The sequence below is a fragment of the Lampetra fluviatilis genome, chromosome 18 (assembly GCF_964198595.1).
Source record: "Lampetra fluviatilis chromosome 18, kcLamFluv1.1, whole genome shotgun sequence".
Lineage (NCBI taxonomy): Eukaryota > Metazoa > Chordata > Hyperoartia > Petromyzontiformes > Petromyzontidae > Lampetra > Lampetra fluviatilis.
Genome location: NC_136292.1, coordinates 6672753 through 6691767, shown reverse-complemented (window position 1 = coordinate 6691767; position 19015 = coordinate 6672753). Strand labels below are relative to the sequence as shown.

The following is a 19015-nucleotide window of genomic DNA, read 5'->3' as shown; positions in this document are numbered from 1 at the left end:
CCCGCCGCGAAGGGGCGCTCCGGGTGCCCTCCAACCGGCCCGACGTTGAGCGCGATTGCCTCTCTTTCTCCTTCCCAAGCTCCGCTCGCTCGGACGAGGTCCCCCGGAAGAGGGGAACACGCTGCGAGCGGTGAGGGTGCCCTGGCGGTGTACGGTGAGTGAGGTCTGGGCCTCATGTCCCCCTCGCGTCTTCCTCCCCTGGGGTGGCCACTAACATCCTCCTGCTCCCTCCCTGTGCTGTGCCTAGGCGGAGCCCGCGGCATGGGGGCCCTGCGAGGCGGGGCCCCGCTGCCTTAGCGGAGGGGATGGCGGCGGCGCGGGAGCGGGGCCCGGGCAGGGGAGAGGGGATTGAGGGGACGGCCCGAGACCCCATCGCCTCGCACTACCCTGACCCCTTAATTCAACATCAGCCTGACCCCATCACCCAGCCTCACTCTGATCCCATCATCCGGCATAATCATGACCTCATCACCCGCCCCATCACCCATCCTGACCCCATAACCCACCACAACGCTGACCCCATCACCCACCCTGACCCCATAACCCACCACAACCTTGACCCCATCACCCACCCTCACCCAGACCCCATAACCCGGCATAATCATGACCTCATCACCCGCCCCATCACCCATCCTGACCCCATAACCCACCACAACCTTGCCCCCATCACCCACCCAGACCCCGTAACCCACCAAGACCCCATAACCCACCCCATCACCCAGCATGACCGGCGTGGAGGAGACGCCATATCTCCTGGACTGGTCCAAGGCCGATCTGCGAGGGAGTTGGGGGCCACTCTCCCTGTTGAGGCCGGGCCCCCTCGGCCCGTCCCCCCACGAATCCCCCAGCTGATCGTGACGGAGGTGGAGGAGGGTGGGGGGCCCGCGGCCCCCTCGCCGCTCGCCCGCTCCCTCTCCAACTCGTCCACGTCTTCGGCGGGGGGTGGCTTCTCCTCGTCCATGGAGGAGTCCGAGGAGGACTTGTTCCTAAACGAGCCCCCCGAGTGGCGGGGAGCAGACGCCTCGAGCCACCTCCACTTCCCGCTCAGCGCCAATGGGAGCCGCAAGGTAGGAGAGGGCAACGCGGGAGGGAAAAAAAACATTCGGTTTGAAATGAAGCCCTGGTCTGTGTGTGCTTTGGTTCGGGTTACACTCTGCGTGTGGTGTGCGTTGCACCGTGTGGCTGTGCGTGTGTACGTCGCGGTGGGTCATGTGCGCTGCGTTCGTGCGTTGTGCCAGGCTGATTTTTGGTTAACCCGCTGAGACCTCTCCATAATCTCATTTGCATAAGAAATAAAAAAAATATTGCACGAACATAAGTGAATGTTTTAGATTATAAATTGTACAATTAAGTTACAGAAACATACGGATAGTGGGTGACTTTCGTACTAAATATGTAAACAGGAAAGGACGTATGAGTCAAATGCAATTGCAAGTGAAGTCATCGTAAAGAATTTACATATGTGCCATCAACTTGTCATTTCGATGGGAGAGTCACCAAGGGCATTTGGGATTCCAAGTGTTTGGGGCATTAACAGAGAATGTGTGAGAACCACTGCGTTATTTATCTTCGTTACAATGCACTCTAGGGCTTGGGGGCATCGAATATTTCGAGGGTTTCGGTCCTGAATATACACTTTGGATAGGCAAAGGACTGAGTTACGTGCGCACGTGTGTGTGTGTGCATTAACGGTGCTTGCTAACAGCACTCGCCCCAACAGTCCATTAAGGCTATACGGGGGATATTTGTCTTTGTGCGTTAACGATGAACTTGTCCTGTGAGCGTCCTGCCTGCTACGGTTGGTGTGTGCAGTGTCCTTCCCGCGTGAGCTCATGCTCTGTGGTTCGTGTGGCAGGGCGAGTCGTGGCGGAAGGTGAAAGGGGTCTTCCAGTGGTCACCGGCAAGGGTGGCCCCGTGCAGTCAGGGGCCCTGGGTGCAGCTCGCGGGACACAATGGTGGGTGAAGGGGTGGGGGAGGGTGGGTGGGGGGAGGGTCGGTGGGGGGGCATGAGGCCCGCACGACAGGGGCAGTGGGGGGGCATGGTGGGGGCAGTCCTGCGCTGTGTCTTGCTCTGCTCGGGTCTCATGGCTGGTGTTTGTTGCAGGATCCAGATTTATTTCGGGCCAGAATTGAGGACCGTAGATTGCCATGCCTGTTTAAAAAAAACATCAGCAATGGAACATGCCCTCGGCTTTTTAGCTGACGGTCTGTCAAGCTGGAACATTTCCATGTGTGTAGAGGTGTTTACATGGATGAAAGGCAAATGTTGATTTATGTGAATTCAACCTTTAAAACACAAACCCCCACCTCGTTTGGGGGTTCACTTGCGGGAGAGGGAAAATTGAGGTTTTGAGCCCAGTGGCCATGTCACCTCTCAAGTCGACGACAAATGAGATGCTCACACAAAGAAGCAAAATTTAACTTAACAGGAAAACCTAGCAAAGCTGACCGAGTAATCGACCGCAAAACAGTCGTGGATTACAATATTTAGCCTATTAAATTTGCGGGCGTGCGCACGCGCGTGTGTGTGGACCCCATGTGCCACAGTGCCGGCCTTCATAGGTGCTACTACCAGCACTCGCCCTGACAGTCTGTTCAGGCTATAGGGAGGATCTGTGTTTGGGCCTGCAGGCAGCTTCGTGGCGGGCGAGGAGGGCCGCGTGCTCAAGAGGCTGAGCGAGTGCGAGCGGCGCTGCCTCGATGCGCTCATGGCCGATCCCCTCGGCCCGTACGTGCCGGCCTTCTATGGCGTGCTGGAGCTCCACGGGGAGCGCTACAACCACATGGAGGACCTGCTCCACGGCTTCTCCGCGCCCGCGGTCATGGACTGCAAAATGGGGATCAGGTGCGTCTGGCGTGTGTGTGCGGTTTGGAGATTATTGGACTGGGCGACGACTTGTGTTGTCGGTGTCAAAATCGGGCGCTGTGGAGGAGGCTTATGATGGACGGGTTACTGGGGCAGTCGGAGGGAGGCACTCGCCTTCCGACGGCGGCAGAAGGTGGAGGAGGGGTGCTCGCAACAACGAATGGCGTGCCGGGCAGATAATACGCAAGTTGGCACAGTGGGGAGCGTAGGGGGTGCATCTGCCAGTCATCTCAGTCAATTAAGCCATAGAACCTGGGTCTGTGATCTTCCAGAAAGCCCTCAACACTTCACTTGGCCTCAAAGTGTACCTAGCGTGGCACAAGTGTTGTGGTTATTCACCGGCACTTACTGGCGAATTCCGGCTGCTGTTGTTGCCGTTGTCTGCATGAATGATTTTATTTGCGACTCTTCGTCGTGATATACGCAGCTTAAGTTTTGTCATCGTCAACTATTAATCCACTGCTGGATAAAATACTCTGCATCCTGAAAGCACCCAGACACAGACTGCATCCCCACTATTGCTCCTGTGTCTGCCCCGTCTTGTGGTCTCGCTTCTCCCTTCACTCGCGATTTAGTTTTGGCCCTGTCACTCTGCCACTCGCAGTGCCTAATGAAGCATCCTGCACTGGTGCCCTTGTTTTCCCCGATAGCATCGACAGTGTTAATTGTTCGGCAACTAAATGCAGTTGGATCTCAAGATGCAGAACAAGAGTGGGGTTAACAAACACCGAGGGGGGAGGAGTGGAGAGCGTGACGATGTCTCCCGGTTTTTGCTCGGCTACGCTGCTATGTTTTGTGCTTATGCCTTGCACCCTTTATTTTCTTAAACTCGCTCTTTGTGTAGCGTGCCTATGTACGTAGGTGCGGGGGAAGGACAACAAACTAAACATAAAAAGCAGTTTATTGGGGAGCCCACTGTTCGATCGCATGCGAGCCCATGCTCGCTCTAAGACTGGGCAGGTTACCTGGGCAGGACGCCATGTCCTGGCAGTAAACATTTTGCCAGGTTACCGCCATCCACCCATGATAGTAACAAACGCAAAACAAGTCAAAGTGATTTGCTGCTCAAATGAGCATCGAGTCAGTTGCTCATCTCCAATTTAAAGTCCTAAGCCAACGGTGAAAAGTTACGTTCCCATAGCAGCGGTGAGTGTTTGTCCACAGGACAACCACGGTTGGCTGTTGACTTCCCCATAAAGTGATACTCGTTTTATCGACCACGGAGGGATGATGGGCTGAGTCAACCCCCAACTTGGATTTGAACCTGCAGCCTTCCAAATGCGAGCCGCTTGCTCGACAGCTGAGCCACCTGGCCGGGTAACCGGTTAAAGACCACGTCCATAATCAGTTCCTGTCATTCAGCACTGCGCATTTTGTCTTGTGAGACTTTTAATTTAAAACAGATTCAAATCTGTCCAACACTCCTATGCGGATTGTCGTAAACAAGTCCAAATGAATTGCACAGCTCTAATTTCCTTTCCATACGCTTGTCTTCATGTACCTCCACGTTGCAAGCTATGCATTTGCAATTTTGTATGTGTGTGTGTCATGGCAGAGTAGAAGAGTTTTGCCCAAACTGCGTGAATGACATTTAAAAAAATGTTGTTTATAGATGATACTGATTATAACTTTAACATTGCTTCCCATGTGCTTATCTGGCTGCCTGCTTAAATTCCTTTCCATAGTCAACAGAGGCTAGGCATGAAGGTATTTATCATCAATTGTATTCTTTAGAATCTCTTTGTATGTGGTTTGTATGATGTAAAGCAACCTTTCCCAAATCCGGCTTTCTGACGTGATGGGTTAGCCTTGAACATGTGTTTTCTGTTTCCATCGATCTTGGTGAACATTTTATATACATATGATTAGAAGCGAATTTGTCCGTCTTTTTTCAAGTTAGTTTTGCCTCCCTTTTTGATTAGAACAATAATTTAAGGTGTCATTCTTATCTTGTGTAAAGCTGAATTAACTTGTGCTCAAAATAAATTTTTATCAACATTGTTTGGTCATTCACAAATGATGTGAATGAATCATGTGAATATATGAAATGCAGATTTGCAAATTATAGTTACCAAATGCTGCCTCTTCGTACTAACCACTGGCAGAGCCAGTGGGGGGTGGGGTGGAACGTGCCCCCCCAATGATCTGATCGAAATCCCTAATTTCGATCGGCTCATTTGGGTTTATTAGTAATAAATCGGCATTTTGCGACTCCCACTGCGATTGTATAGCATATTATTATGTGCTAGGGACTTTATGAGATGATAGGACAATAGTCTAAGTCCATAATTGGCAATAAGTAACGGCAAAGCAGTTGTAAGTGACTCACAGAATTGTGCGCAGTTGCGTATACAGTACACGACTTCCCTGAAGGCATTCACCTTCAGCGAGCGTGATGCCGATCACACAACGCGGTTCGAATTCGACCCTCGATCGATGGCTGCGCCATTGCCGCACACGCGTTGAATAAAAAGCAAGGGACAAGTACTTACTTACTAACAACTCCTATAATTTTTCATTGCTGGAGGGGTTGCCCCCCCCTACCTGAAAATCCTGGCTCCGCCATTGGTACTAACAAAGCATACGAAGCGTTGTATGAAGCACAGTTCAAGTTTATTTGTTTCACCAAGTGATCTCTGGTCACCAGGATCTAAACGCTCTGGGGTGGTGGGTCAAAGATGCACCAGGATTCTTCCTCTTGCGTATGGCTTCGATTTATTCACAATTATTGTAATTCTAGATCGAGGTTTAGCCACGAGATACCTTCTGGTGACGCCGAGTGGAGAACTTCCATCCCTGCCTCGTTGTTAGTGTTTCTCAGCCACAGTCGCACCTGCGCAGCACTCCCCATTGCCTCTCTTCCCATGCTCTTTTAACCTTGCCCGATTCAAGAAATGTGTTGACTCTTTGTCTTTTACAACTTGATAGCTTTTGTGTTTTTTTTTTACCTCTCCGCTTGACGTTTTGGGTCATTGGTCCCGTGCTCAGAGAACTGCGTTTAAAAAAAAAAATCACTGCAGCATCGGGCTGTCTGCACGAGCGCCGCTCGAGACACCGCACTGATCCAAACCCGTGACGTGCGGCCTTGCTGGGCAGAACCTACCTGGAAGAGGAGCTGACCAAAGCGCGGGAAAAGCCGCGGCTGCGGCGGGACATGTACCAGAAGATGGTGGCCATCGACCCGGACGCGCCCACCCCGACGGAGCATGCGGCCGGCGCCGTCACCAAGCCGCGCTACATGCAGTGGCGCGAGACCATCAGCTCCTCCGCCAGCCTGGGCTTCCGCATCGAGGGGGTCAAGGTGAGGGCTATGGGGGGGGGACACGCTGGGGGTGGGGAGGATGTGTGGGGGGTGGGGGGGGGAACGCACGCGTGGGGGGGGGGGCCACGCGTGGGGGGGAACGCGCGTGGGGGGGAACGCGCGTGGGGGGAACTGGCGGTCGGGAGGTGCACGCCCGTCGCCCTGTTTCACCGTGCCTGGTTTGCGTGCTGTGATTCGCAGAAGGAAGACGGATCGGTGTGCAGAGACTTCAAAAAAACGAAAACCATTCCTCAGATTGTGAAAGTGTTTGAAGATTTTGTCAACAAAGACGACGATATATGGGTAGGTGGTACACTCAACGTGGCACACATAAACGTATTTTATGTCTCCCGAGTGTTTTGGTTTGCAAATCACGAAGCAGCACGTAGTCAGTGACAGCAGTTGCAGGATCCTGCGGCCCATAGGGGGGGGGCAGCGTTGCTGCCGTCGGGTCAACATCTCTGTGGCAGGTCATGTGGGGCTATGCGGCACCCCTCGTATGAATGAGGCGATGGGCTGCTTGGTGGTGACAGTTCTGAATGGCCGCTGTCTCATGACATGCTGCCGATTGCACAATAACAAGCAAAAAGTTGGAAAATGTGTGAGTTTTTAAACTGACATTTGCAGGAGTAGGCCACCATGCCAAGTGTTGTGCCCCAGATTTTTTACTGCAGTCGCTAAGCCACGAATACTGATCCGCAGCGCTTAAGATGTGCGCCAGAGTTCCAGAGTTTGGGGGGGGGGGGGGGGGTCAATCCTTAGCCGAGTGGCTCCAAAGCAATAATCCACACGGTGCGTTGTGTCCATCGTTAGCGCCGTTCATTTCACTGGTGGTGCGAGCGACGCGGCCACCTCGCGTGCGGTGTCCGTGTGTGTGTGGGCTGCATTGGTGACGTCCTGCCCCGTGTGGCCCCCTCTTGCCCACCTCTAGGCAGGCTACCTGCAGCAGCTGGAGGAGCTGAGGTCCGTTCTGGAGGCATCACCGTTCTTCCTCTCCCACGAGGTGCGTGGCCGCCGGCTCCCACTGGGACCCCACCGGCACATATAAATGCACGCCTGGCCTGCAGTGCATCCCGTTTGTTATGGTTTCTTACAGATGTGCGTGTGTATAGGGATCCTCGGTGGGAAGTGCTAGTGTCGTGGTTAGCACGCTGCACTACGAATCCGGTGACCAGAGTTCGATTCCCGCTCATGCCCTACATCGGTGATGAATATCTGAACCGATCCTAGCTCGACAAAAATTTGTACCTGGTGTGGTGTTTAAACATTGCCACGGGGGAGACAAAGGCGGTCGGGCGTCGTGCTTGCCACCCACTCCCTCGTGTGCTGCTATAGGTGCTCGCTAACAGCATTTGCCCCAACAGTCTGTTCAGACTATACGGGGGATCTTTGTCTTTGTTTGTGGAAATCGTCAAATGTGACTGGACATTCTGCCCTAGACTGGATGTGCACTGCGCACTGTTTGAGTCGGAGGCACCTGTGCAGTGTTGCCGACTCGCCAAACCTTAAAATGGCTCTTGGATGTCGCAAGGTATACCTTCGAATTCATCAACAATGTCAATCGACAATGAACGAAGCGTTAAATTTGGTAAACTTCCACCGGATTCTCAGCACACCTGGAATCGCTCCTAAAACAGCATAATTGCGTTCGCGCCAGAAAGTCGCCCTACTTTTTTCGCTATTCACAATTAAGTTGATTGGAGAAACCCAAAAAGTCTGCTGGCGAAAATTGCTTAAGTTAGCAACGCTGCCCCCGCTGTGGGCAGCAGGATCTTACGCGAGCCGTCACCGACCATGTGACCTGCGCTCCATTGTTGTTGCCGCCGCTGCCGTCACACCGCAGGTCATCGGCAGCTCGCTGCTGTTCATGCACGACGTGAGCGGGCGCGCGCGGGTGAGGATGATCGACTTTGGCAAGACGAGCGCGCTGCCGGAAGGCCGCCGCCTCAGCCACCGGCGGCGCTGGGAGGAGGGCAACCGCGAGGACGGCTACCTGTGGGGGTTCGACAAGCTGGTGGAGCTGGTGCGGGGAATGCTGACCAAGCACTGGCCCGAGCCTCCCTCCCCACCGCCGTCGCCGCCGCCGCCACTCCTCCAGAGCCCCGACGAGCCCCTCCCCGCCCCTTGCGTGGTGTCAGAAGCAATCTCGCAAAAAGGTGGTTCGCTGACATAGGCTGCTAATGGATATATATACTATGGGTGAAAAAGGGTTAATTTTATACAAATGGGAAGGGTTTAAATATTTTATGTATATAAATATATGCACCGCTTGTAAATTCCAGACTGGCTAATTTTTTTAAAGTTGTACACACTCATGAACTTGAAACATTTTTAAATTTTGTTAACATTTAAGGTGACCCAAGCATTCCTGTAATTTATTTGCAGTGTAATTGGTTTGTATGAAGTGGTGCGCTCAGTTGGCCTGGGCACGTGAAATTGAAGTGCCTTTGGCTGGGCACCGGTCCAAGTCGGTCCCCACTAGTCGTGCGCGTTTAGTTTCTTTGCCACGTCAACAAGCAAGATGCAGCATCGATCACTGGACTTTTGGAAGCCATATGTTTACTCGGGCGTGTTTGGAACGGCTCAAAGATTAACACTAAGGCAGGTTACCAGTTTTTTTTTAAAGTTTCATTACCAAAACTTTTATCATCGTTTTAATGTTCGTGATCATTTATTGGATGTTTGTTACTTTCCTTCGCGTGCCAACGTATGCAATGTGCCTAAAACTGTGGGCACCAGATCTGTGTACAGCAGAGGTTGGAGGAAGGCTCCTTTGCCAGCGTTTTATGGATTACAATTTTTTTTTTACATTACCTATTACATTGGAAGCATAAACGTATTTTATAAACTGTGCAGTTCCGGTAATGCTGATACTGTACACGTGTAAGTGGGTGATGCCTTGGAGCAGTGGCTCCCTCTAATGTGTGTGCTTATTCGCAAGGTAGTGGGGAAGTGGTCTTCGAAATTGTTGCAGATAGTGTGCAGTTTTTTTGTTCTCACAAAAACCTCATATTTCACCCTCCAATTCACGTTGCGCTCGTGAGCCGTCAACACAGCTGGCGAATGGCTCAACCTGATCGCCGGAATTTACTGACATCGTGCAGTGTGTCATCGATGAATGCACGGTGGTCCGCAGCGCCACAAAGGTTTGGATGGGGGGGAGAGAGCCGCTGCCTTCGACTTAAGTTTTTGCCGTCGATCAGAATGGGGGTTAGGAAATGCGCTACCGTGCGGAAGACTTAACTCTGCCTTAGATATGGCGCCCTTCACTGTGAACCATTGGCGTTTGTGGCCCATCGATGGCGCTGGGCTGAGGAGACCAGCTCGAGGGGAAGAGATTGCAGCCAAACACTCTGTGCTTCCAGCTGCCGCTCGATTGCAACTGCGCAAGGGGAGCAAAACCCTGGCACTGCGCAGCATCTTTAAAGAGGTTTATCAGGGGCAGGGGGGGGGGGTTCGTGAAATTCTGTTGACAATTGCAACATTTCTGGTAATGCACTGCTGCAGTGACGTCGTGGCCTTTTTTGACGGGTGCTTTGCCAAGACGTTGCCGTGCGGAGATTTTCCTGGCTGGGAGTGGTGTTGGTGTACGCGAGTGCGTAATTGACCTTACGGGAGGTGGGCTTGGTCAATAAACCAGATGGATACGTGTACGTCTAAAACCAACATCCAGAGAGAAACGGGCCCATCTACGCATTGTAAAAACACTTATTATTGGTGTTAAAGGACCGCACGCTTGTGTGCGAGTGGCTGTTTGCTACAAATTATTACTAGAACGTGTGCTTATTTTAAGAAATATATATTTTTTGCTGGTGGAATCCGTGTGTTTTGGAGTTTGTTCGATCAACAAAAAACCTTCATCACTTGCCCACTTGCTGTGCGTATACCTACTATACACAGGGTGATCAATTTATACAGTAAATCCCCGTTGAACGCGTGGTCACCTTAACACATTTTTTCTTTAATCGAACGTAACGGACTACTTTTATGAGCGATTTCGGTGTTGTTCGGTGATGCTGGGAGTTGGTACTGTAGAGTGATGTGCGCTGTGATACACGGCGTGGTTTCCTCGCTCCGGCAGCATTTTTGTGTGCGTAGCGTCAACTACAGTCTATCGCTGTCCACTCCCTTACGTTTTTCACTCGTCGTATCTCTCACGCACACATTTTAAATTTAAACAACTGTCACGCATAGAATATTTATAGAAATACTTTATAAACACAACACATTTAAACAAAACACATGTACTGTAAAATATAAACATTACGGGCTGGAATGACACACCCCACCCTTACCATTATTCCTTATGGGAAAATTATTCCCCGCTTAACGCAAATTCACTTTGTGCAGAAATTTTCAGGAACGCAACCCCCGCGTTAAGCGAGGACTTGCCATTCTGACTCGGGAGAAGATGTTATTTCAAAGCCTCTACGTGTCTCCCACCAATCTCAGTACACATCATGATCGAACACTCCCGAAGCGCTGCGTTCAACATGACCAGTGTGGTTTGTTTACAACCATCAGTGATACGCAAGCCAAGGTTATTGCTATCTCGAGTTTTTTTTGTCTCGCAGACAATTTTCTGTCATCCCACAACAGAAAATTCCAGTGGGGTCATTTCAGGTGAATGGGAGAGCCATGTACACGTTGCACAAATGCCTCTTGTAAACCATTTGCATACAGCACAATACCATGGTCATTATAAATGAGGCATAGATACATGAACCACACCTGAGCATCCTACCATGGCCACTGCAAACAGTGCATTGGCTCGCTGGATTATTAAAATTCACTGGCAATGTCATGGACTTTTCCAACACGGCAGCATTCAACATCCCGTACTGAGGCTTTGCATTCATGCAGCACCTGCATCTCTTCATGTTAACCAGATGGTTTGTTTATTATCAGTTTGCCCACAACCCTCCCTCCATGCCTGCTCCATCCACTTTACAATCTCAGGTCACAACTTAACCAGTCTGCCAAGGCTATGCTTTTCTAGATTCGAAGCTTTCGTGACTGCAAGGATTCATACTCTTAGGTTTTTTCGGTAAAGTCACGTAGGTAAAAAATTAAATTAATAAAAGTAGTAATAGAAATAAAATAATAAATCACGACGTTTCTCAGGCAACACAAGTCTCTGTCATCAGGTGGGACCGTCAGCTAGATTTACTGTATCGTGATTTATTATTTTATTTCTATTATTACTTTTATTTTTTACCAACGTGACTTTACCGATAAAACCTAAGAATACAAGGCTATGCTGTTGCTGCCCATATTAACCAAGAGATGACATGTAAATATGCATCAACAATCCTCTGTCACCTGCACGCTTCCTGTTTTTACACCAATGGCAGATACCCACTACTTTATCTTCGAGGGACGCATGTCCACACTCCTGTGTGTAAAGGTGCATGTGTTTATTCCAAAACATTAAGTAAGCCCTCGCTTATCACGTTCACACAACGCTTTTTCGCTGAAAACATTAGGGTACGCTTCGCTCAATGTGGTACGCGCCTGTTCTAATGCGGTTTCTGACCGGTCGATGAGTAACTACTTGGAGCTGCACGGAATGATATCGCAACGTGGCGGCGTATCCTCGGGTTATGTCACGCCATGTTACCGTGTGTGTACATCGTATCTCGGCAAACTTTGTTGTTACTTTGTGGGGAAACTTCGCTTAATGCATTTTTCAGAAATGAATCTACCGCGTTAAACGACTTGCAGTAATTGATGGGAAATGTAGCCATCTTCGACCTCTATTGCAAAAACTTAGGACTTGTCTGAGAATTAATTGAGACTCGGTGAGGCTTGTGCAAACAAATTTAATAATAATATGCAGTCACGACTTACATTGCGTTACATTTCTTGGAAATGCGGCAAGGTCTTTACACGACAATGAGAGACAGGAATATGAAATGTAAATACGAAATGTGTTTATATCCCCCCCCCCCCCCACATTCTTCATGAAGAGACGTTTAAGAGAGTTCAAACAAAGACTAAAGTCGGTTAACGTGCGTCCACGGTCTCCGCTTGCTCGCTATGTGGGTAGCCTCTACATCTGCCCCTTGCTGGAGATGCGCCGTGCGCACTCGAGCAGCGAGTTGTGTATGTCCTTGGCGCAGGAGATCTGGGACTTGATCATGGCGAGGTACTGCCCGTAAGACAGGCTGTCGGCCTGTGTGGCGTCCAGTTTGGTGGCCGTGGGCACGAGGCTGGGGGAGTGCTTGGCGCTGTCCACGCTCTGCGAGATGCACTCGTAGCCCAGCCTCTGCGATGCACGTTACGCACAAATTCATCTACACAAATTCATCTACACAACACGAATATTTATTCATGCTGGAGGAATCCGATGAGCTATAAAGCTTTTTTTACAGATGTCCAGTAGGGGTGGGTAATAATGTTACAACCGTACAAAAACGTAATACAAAGTCCAAGAAAGGTAAACAAATCACCCAAAAAACATACAAATAAAACTAAACCATCCCCATCCTACCAGGCAAAGCCCACGTGTTTCTACGTAAGAAAGTCGATATACACACACGTGCAGCCTTGCACCCCTTTTTATTTTTCAGAAGCGACCTGGCCACATGATAGCGCAACCTTTCGGCTTATCTGGAAAATTAAAGCAGCAAAATAATCTAAATGCATGTTTCTACGTACACTCCACCAGGCTCAACAGGTAAGAGCGGTTGGTTGTGATCGCTTTCGAGTTGGCGCAACTAAAAATCGGCTGCAACTGCTTTTTTCCACATCCGAACGAGTAGTTGTGCAACGAGGAAGTGAAATGCCATTGAGGATTGTAACCTTAGTTGGCTCATGCGCACGTCATGAAATGCGTCGCTGAGTTGTGGATCGGATCGCCCTGGTGTGGACCCGGCCTCACGGACAGCCGATTGCGACATCTCTGTGACGTCCAGTCGGATAACTGTAAACATGCGACTTATTAAGACGTGGCTCGGAGCGGCAATTCACGACGACTTACCAAACACAACTCGATCTGATCGCAGATGGCATAAAACTCCTCCAGGCACTTGTCAAATCTATGAATGGGCGAGTCACTGCTCTTCCTGAAGGAGACAAAAGCATGACAGTACATTCCTTGCGCAACATCACTTCCCCCTCTGCACATACACAGCCGGACGTAGACTGGCAAGTGTGGATATGTAGGTTGTTGAACTTCTTTTGCACCGTACATAGCCAACCGTGCTTTCTGAACACAAACGTTTTCCCCCCAATATCGACATAGGGGTCGTCCATAAATGACGTCACGCGATTTTGGACGATTTTTGACCCCCCCCTCGTCACACGGCGTCACAAAAAGTCAGACCCCCCTCAAATATGATGTCACAAAGCTCTGCCCTCCCAAAAACCATATTTCCATTTTGAAAATAAAACATGCTTTAAACCATTTTGAAAATAAAACATGCTTTAAATCGATTTAAATTATTGTCATTGTAGTGCGTATTTAATGTGGCGCTGCATTCTGATGTAGGAGAAAACGCGTATTAAAAAGAGTTGGAAAGCTTACATTTAGCATAAAATTAACTTGAAAATATTCAGCGTCTAACTAAAACTGCAGATGTTCAAAATATTATATTGAAATTATCTTATAATTATAAAATATTTAAAGTAATTATAACTATAAAAAATACTTGAAACTTCGTAGTAGAAAGAAGCAAAATGGAGAGTACAATTATAACAATCATTCATTCCAGAGAATGAAAAGCCCTGGTAGAATCAAAATGTTTAATAACAATTTTAAAAAATGTTCAAAGTGTATGCTTCTCCATTCTCCCACGGAGAAGCAAAATGCTCCTTCATGGAATAAATTAAAGATGACCTTAGTACATTAAATAATCAAATAGTTAATAATGAAAATTAATCTAAATTAGTGTTGTAACAATTCTATATTTATTTAAAGTTGCGCATTTTGATGTGACGTCCCATTTCTCAACCCCCCCCTCGTCACAAATGTCTGACCCCCCCCCCCCATAGGTGCGTGACGTCATTTATGGACGGCCCCATAGCCAACCGTGCTTTCTGAACACCAACGTTTCCCCCCCAATATCGACATATATATATACACACACAGAGTCCTGCACTAGAATTGTAAGAAACCCAAAGGGTGGAAAAACTAAGTGTGCAATGGAGATCTGCAATGCAAGTGCTTCTCACAAGCCATTATCAATCGCCGTGTTCTGGTTCAGGTTCTGAGCAGCAATTTTCATAAGATTCTGTAAACAAACAAAAAAAACACGCGTCACAATCCCGTTAGAGCCCAACTATAACATGTGCACATTTCTGCTGATTAGAATGTAGGGAAAGGCTCTGCCTCATCATGTTTGTGCTTTACCTGCACTTCTCCCGTGTTCTACCCGTGCCGTTCCCGTGCTGTTCCCGTGCTATACCCGTGCCATACCCGTGCCGTTCCCGTGCTATACCTGTGCCGTTCCTGTATTCAATCCATACGACTCCCGTGTTCTACCCGTGCCGTTCCCGTGCCGTTCCCGTGCCGTTCCCGTGTTTCCCAACGCCGTTCCTGTGTTCTACCCGTGCTATACCCGTGCTATACGCATACCGTTCCTGTATTTTATCCATACTACTCCCGTGTTCTACCCGTGCCGTTCCCGTGTTTCCCAATGCCGTTCCTGTATTCTATTAATCCTGTTCCTGTGCTATACCCGTGCCGTTCCCGTGCTGTTTCCGTGCTATATGCGTACCGTTTCTGTATTCTATCCATCCTGCTCCCGTATTCTACCAGTGCCGTTCCCGTGCTATACCCGTGCTATACCCGTGCCATTCCCATGCTCGACCCGGATGTAGTTACATAGCCGGGTCACCCTGGTTGAATTCCTACAACTACAGCGTGCGGCGCGAGTCGTTAAAAGTTCGTGAAACGCCATGAAAGAAAAAGACAAAGACGCGTGTGCGCGGGGAGGTGAGCGGAGGCGAGTGACCGATCGAGGGGACCGACCCCCCCGGGCGGCAACTCGCGCCGCACACAACAACAGCAACAGCAGCCGGGATTTGAGTGCCGTTACCTGCAGACACTCCTTGAGCTGCGGCAGCAGCATCTTTACTCGCGCCACTGGGTCAAAGTCCTGCTGCTGTTGCTGCTGCTGCTGTTGTTGCATTTGTTGTTGCTGCTGCTGAGCACCGAGCGGAATCGCCATTGCGTCTCTCCTGCTCGTCACGTGACGTCGTCGCGCCAGGTTCTGCGCGGCAACGTCACGCGCGAGACTTCGGGGTGACGTCACCGCCCCAGGCTTTGCGGGGTGACGTCACCGCGCCACGCTTTGAAGGGTGACGTCACACGCGAGACTTCGGGGTGACGTCGACGCACCAAGATGTGGGGACGTCGCTGCGCGACTTTCCAGGGTGACGTAATCGCGCCAGGCTTTGCGGGGTGACGTAATCGCGCCAGGTTTTGCGGGGTGACGTAATCACGCCAGGCTTTGCGCAGTGACGTCACCGCGCGAGGCTTTGCGTAGTGACGTAGCGCGCGAGATTGAGGGGGGGTGTGACGTCACGTGACGAGCTGTAGATACGCAATGGTGAGACTTTGTTGTGTAAACAAATTTAATAACAATAAGCAGTCACGACTTTCATTGCGTTACATTTCCTGAAAAGTGCTTTACACGACAATGAAAGACGAGAATATAAAACGTCAATACGAAAATTGTGTTTTTCACCCTGCCCCCCCGTTCTCCATAAAGCGACATTTAAAAAAGAGAGTTCAAACAAAGATCAAACTCAGTCAACGTGCGCCCACAGTCTCCACTTGCTCACTCCGTGGGTGGCCACTACATCTGCCCCTTGCTGGAGATCTCCCGTGCCCACACGAGCAGCGAGTTGTGTATGTCCTTGGCGCAGGAGATCTGGGACTTGATCATGGCGAGGTACTGCCCGTAAGACAGGCTGTCGGCCTGCGTGGCGTCCAGCTTGGTGGCCGTGGGCACGAGGCTGGGGGAGTGCTTGGCGCTGTCCACGCTCTGCGAGATGCACTCGTAGCCCAGCCTCTGCAATGCACGTCACGCACAAATTCATCGACACAACACGTGCGCGACTGGCACCTTCGGTGTACAACCACTAAGTATAACAATCATACTCCCGCATCTCCGATTAGCATGGTTTAGAATGAGATTTATTTATACTGGAGGAATCCGATGAGCTATTAAGCTCTTTTTCACAGACGTCCAGTAGGGGCAGGTAAGAATGTTACAACAATACAAAAACACGATCGGAGTACAAGAAAGGTACACAAATCACCCAAACATACAAATAAAACTGAAGCATCCCCATCCTTTCGATTTAAAGCTTTCGTGACTGCAGGAATTCATCTTCTTGGTTCTCTCGGTAAAGTCACGTAGAAGGGAAGTAATAAAATAATAAAAATAATAAAATAATTCTCACGACGTTTCGGCCACAACGCAAGCAGCCGTCCTCAGGTGAAGAACAGGTCTGTCGGAAAGACAGCGTCTGAATGTATTTTATTATGTTTTATTTTTATTATTTTATTACTTCCATTCTACGTGACTTTACCAAAAGAACCAAGATGCATCCCCATCCTACCAGGCAAAGCCCACGTGTTTCTACGTATGGTGTGAAAGAAAGTCGACTTAGAAACACACACATGCGCCCTTGCACACCTTCCGGCACAGTAACGCTTTGTGGCACGCTCCGCCAGGTGTCGGCAGGTAAAAGCGATGGTTCTCGAGATGGTGCAACTTAACATCGGCTGCAACTGCTTTGTCCGCATCCGAACGAGTAGTTGCGCAACGAGGAAGTGAAACACCATTCAGGACTGTAACCTTAGTTGGCTCATGCGCAGCACAACGGATCGGATCGCCCTGGTGTGGACCCGGCCTCACGGACAGACGATTGTGACATCTGTGTGACGTCCAGTGCCTGACCAGATAACTGTAAACATGCGACTTGTTAAGACGCGATTCGTAGCGGCAATTCACGACGACTTACCAAACACAACTCGATCTGATCGCAGATGGCATAAAACTCCTCCAGGCACTTGTCAAATCTATGAATGGGCGAGTCACTGCTCTTCCTGAAGGAGACAAACAAAGGCATCACGACAAATCCCTTGCACAACATCACTTTCCCCTCTGGACATACACAGCCGTACGTAGACTGGCAAGTGTGGATATGTATGTTGTTGAACTTCTTTCGCACCGTACGTAGCCAAACGTGCTAACTGAACACCCAACATTTTGCCCCAAATATCGACATATATTTTCACACACACAGCCCTGCATTAAAATTGTAAAACTCCAAAAGGTGGAAAAACAAAGTGTGCAATGGAGATCTGCAATGCAAGTGCGACTCACAAGCCATTATCAATCGCCGTGTTCTGGTTCAGGTTCTGAGCAGCAATTTTCATAAGATTCTGTAAACAAAACAAAAAAACACGCGCCACAATCCCGTTAGAGCCAAACTATAACATGTGCACATTTCAGCTGATTAGAATGTAGGAAAAGGCTCTGCCCCCGTCATGTGTTTGATTTACCCGTACTGATTCTGTGCTGTTCCCGTGGCAACCAATGCCGTTTCCATACTCTACGCGTGCTGGTCCCGTGCTTTCCCAATGCCGTTCCTATATTCAATCCATCAAGGTCGTAATTATAATATATATTGGGGGGGGGGAGGGGGGGACACATCCCCCCCAATATTCAAATATGCTCAAAATGTCCCCCCCAATATATTGCTATAAAATAGATTGCTGTTTATATAATTGTGGTTATGGTTGCACTTTATGAATCCCTAATCTCTGCCATTACATACAATTAAACAAGAAAATTTAAAAAAGAAAAAAACAGCAATGTAATACAATACATTATTAGACATTATTATAAAAAATAAAAAGTACATCCTATGTGTTAGTTATTTTTTTTATATTTTAGACAGGAAATTATTTTCAAATTTAATTTTTTTTTTCTGGGGGGGGGACCCCCAGACCCCTGGAAGATTTGCTCCCCCCCAATGTTGACTCCATGGCTACGGCCTTGCTATCCATAATGCTCCCGTGTTCTACCCGTGCCGGTTCCGTGCTCTACCCGTGCCGTTACCGTGCTATACCCTTGCCGTTACCGTGCTATACCCGTGCCGTTACCGTGCTCTACCCGTGCTCGACCCGGATGTATTCCCATGGCCGGGTCACCCCGGTGAATTCCTACAACTACGGCGTGCGGCGCGAGTCGTTAAAAGTTCGTGAAACGCCATGGAAGAGAAAGACAAAGACGCGTGTGCGCGGGGAGGTGGGGGGTGAGCGAAGGCGAGTGACCGATTGAGCCCTTCGAGACGCCGACCCCTGCGCGGCCATCAACACGCGGTCATCAACACGCGGCACCGCACACAGCAGCAGCAAGCAGCAACAGCCAGGGCAGCATTTGCGAGTCGTTACCTGCAGACATTCCTTGAGCTGCGGCAGCAGCATCTTCACCCGCGCCACGGGGTCAAAGTCCTGCTGCTGCTGTTGTTGTTGCTGCTGCTGTTGCGGCTGAACACCGAGCGGAGTCGCCATCGCGTTCTCAACTGCTCGTCACGTGACGTCATACGCGAGGCCCTTTCGCGGTGACGTCATACGTGAGCCCCTTGCGCGGTGACATCAACAGCGAAACCCTTGCGCGGTGACGTCATGCGCTAAGCTTTGCGCGGTGACGTCATGCGCGACGCTTTGCGTTATGACGTCATGCGCGATGCTTTGCGCGGTGACGTCATGCGCGACGCTTTGCGTTATGACGTCATGCGCGATGCTTTGCGCGGTGACGTCATGCGCGAAGCTTTGCGTGGTGTCACGTCGTCAGGCTTGCGCGATGTCGTCACGCGTCAGGCTT

The 19015-nt window shown here is 49.9% G+C and overlaps 3 protein-coding genes across 4 annotated transcripts; 1 reads left to right on the top strand and 2 right to left on the bottom strand.

Annotated features, from left to right (window-relative positions):
- The first annotated feature begins 13 nt into the window (after window positions 1-13).
- LOC144937144 (inositol-trisphosphate 3-kinase A-like) lies at window positions 14-10073 on the top strand. 2 transcript variants are annotated; one of them, XM_078864442.1, is made up of 8 exons: window positions 14-154; window positions 248-1067; window positions 1856-1955; window positions 2632-2845; window positions 5963-6167; window positions 6369-6470; window positions 7099-7170; window positions 8011-10073. In XM_078864442.1, exons 2-8 carry the CDS (start codon window positions 306-308, stop codon window positions 8338-8340), a joined length of 1785 nt encoding a protein of 594 aa, XP_078720568.1. In that variant the 5' UTR covers window positions 14-154; window positions 248-305; the 3' UTR covers window positions 8341-10073. The 2 variants fall into 2 exon arrangements, with proteins under 2 accessions (XP_078720568.1, XP_078720567.1); XM_078864441.1 differs by having other exon boundaries at window positions 31-130.
- Window positions 10074-10181: 108 nt separating this feature from the next.
- On the bottom strand, window positions 10182-15381 carry LOC144937141 (mediator of RNA polymerase II transcription subunit 29-like). The gene is made up of 4 exons (XM_078864437.1): window positions 15209-15381; window positions 14343-14401; window positions 13150-13234; window positions 10182-12435 (listed from the first exon to the last, which is right to left on the bottom strand). The coding sequence occupies exons 1-4, from the start codon at window positions 15338-15340 to the stop codon at window positions 12220-12222; spliced, it is 492 nt and encodes a 163-aa protein (XP_078720563.1). The 5' UTR covers window positions 15341-15381; the 3' UTR covers window positions 10182-12219.
- Window positions 15382-15734: 353 nt separating this feature from the next.
- Window positions 15735-18740, bottom strand: LOC144937142 (mediator of RNA polymerase II transcription subunit 29-like). Its single transcript, XM_078864438.1, has 4 exons — window positions 18583-18740; window positions 17510-17568; window positions 17145-17229; window positions 15735-16186 (listed from the first exon to the last, which is right to left on the bottom strand). The coding sequence occupies exons 1-4, from the start codon at window positions 18700-18702 to the stop codon at window positions 15971-15973; spliced, it is 480 nt and encodes a 159-aa protein (XP_078720564.1). The 5' UTR covers window positions 18703-18740; the 3' UTR covers window positions 15735-15970.
- Window positions 18741-19015: the final 275 nt, after the last annotated feature.

Bases quoted from the DNA above. Each gene is read 5' to 3' on its own strand.
- LOC144937142 (XM_078864438.1), bottom strand. From the start codon at position 18,702: ATGGCGACTCCGCTCGGTGTTCAGCCGCAACAGCAGCAGCAACAACAA. The intron at 17,569-18,582 runs GTAACGACTCGC...TTTTGTTTACAG, and splicing joins AGCTCAAGGAATGTCTGCAG to AATCTTATGAAAATTGCTGC. The intron at 16,187-17,144 runs GTAAGTCGTCGT...CGTGCATTGCAG, and splicing joins ATCAGATCGAGTTGTGTTTG to AGGCTGGGCTACGAGTGCAT.
- LOC144937144 (XM_078864442.1), top strand. From the start codon at position 306: ATGGCGGCGGCGCGGGAGCGGGGCCCGGGCAGGGGAGAGGGGATTGAG. The intron at 6,168-6,368 runs GTGAGGGCTATG...TGTGATTCGCAG, and splicing joins TCCGCATCGAGGGGGTCAAG to AAGGAAGACGGATCGGTGTG. The intron at 7,171-8,010 runs GTGCGTGGCCGC...GTCACACCGCAG, and splicing joins CGTTCTTCCTCTCCCACGAG to GTCATCGGCAGCTCGCTGCT.
- LOC144937141 (XM_078864437.1), bottom strand. From the start codon at position 15,340: ATGGCGATTCCGCTCGGTGCTCAGCAGCAGCAACAACAAATGCAACAA. The intron at 14,402-15,208 runs GTAACGGCACTC...GTTTGTTTACAG, and splicing joins AGCTCAAGGAGTGTCTGCAG to AATCTTATGAAAATTGCTGC. The intron at 13,235-14,342 runs GTGAGAAGCACT...TGTCTCCTTCAG, and splicing joins ACGGCGATTGATAATGGCTT to GAAGAGCAGTGACTCGCCCA.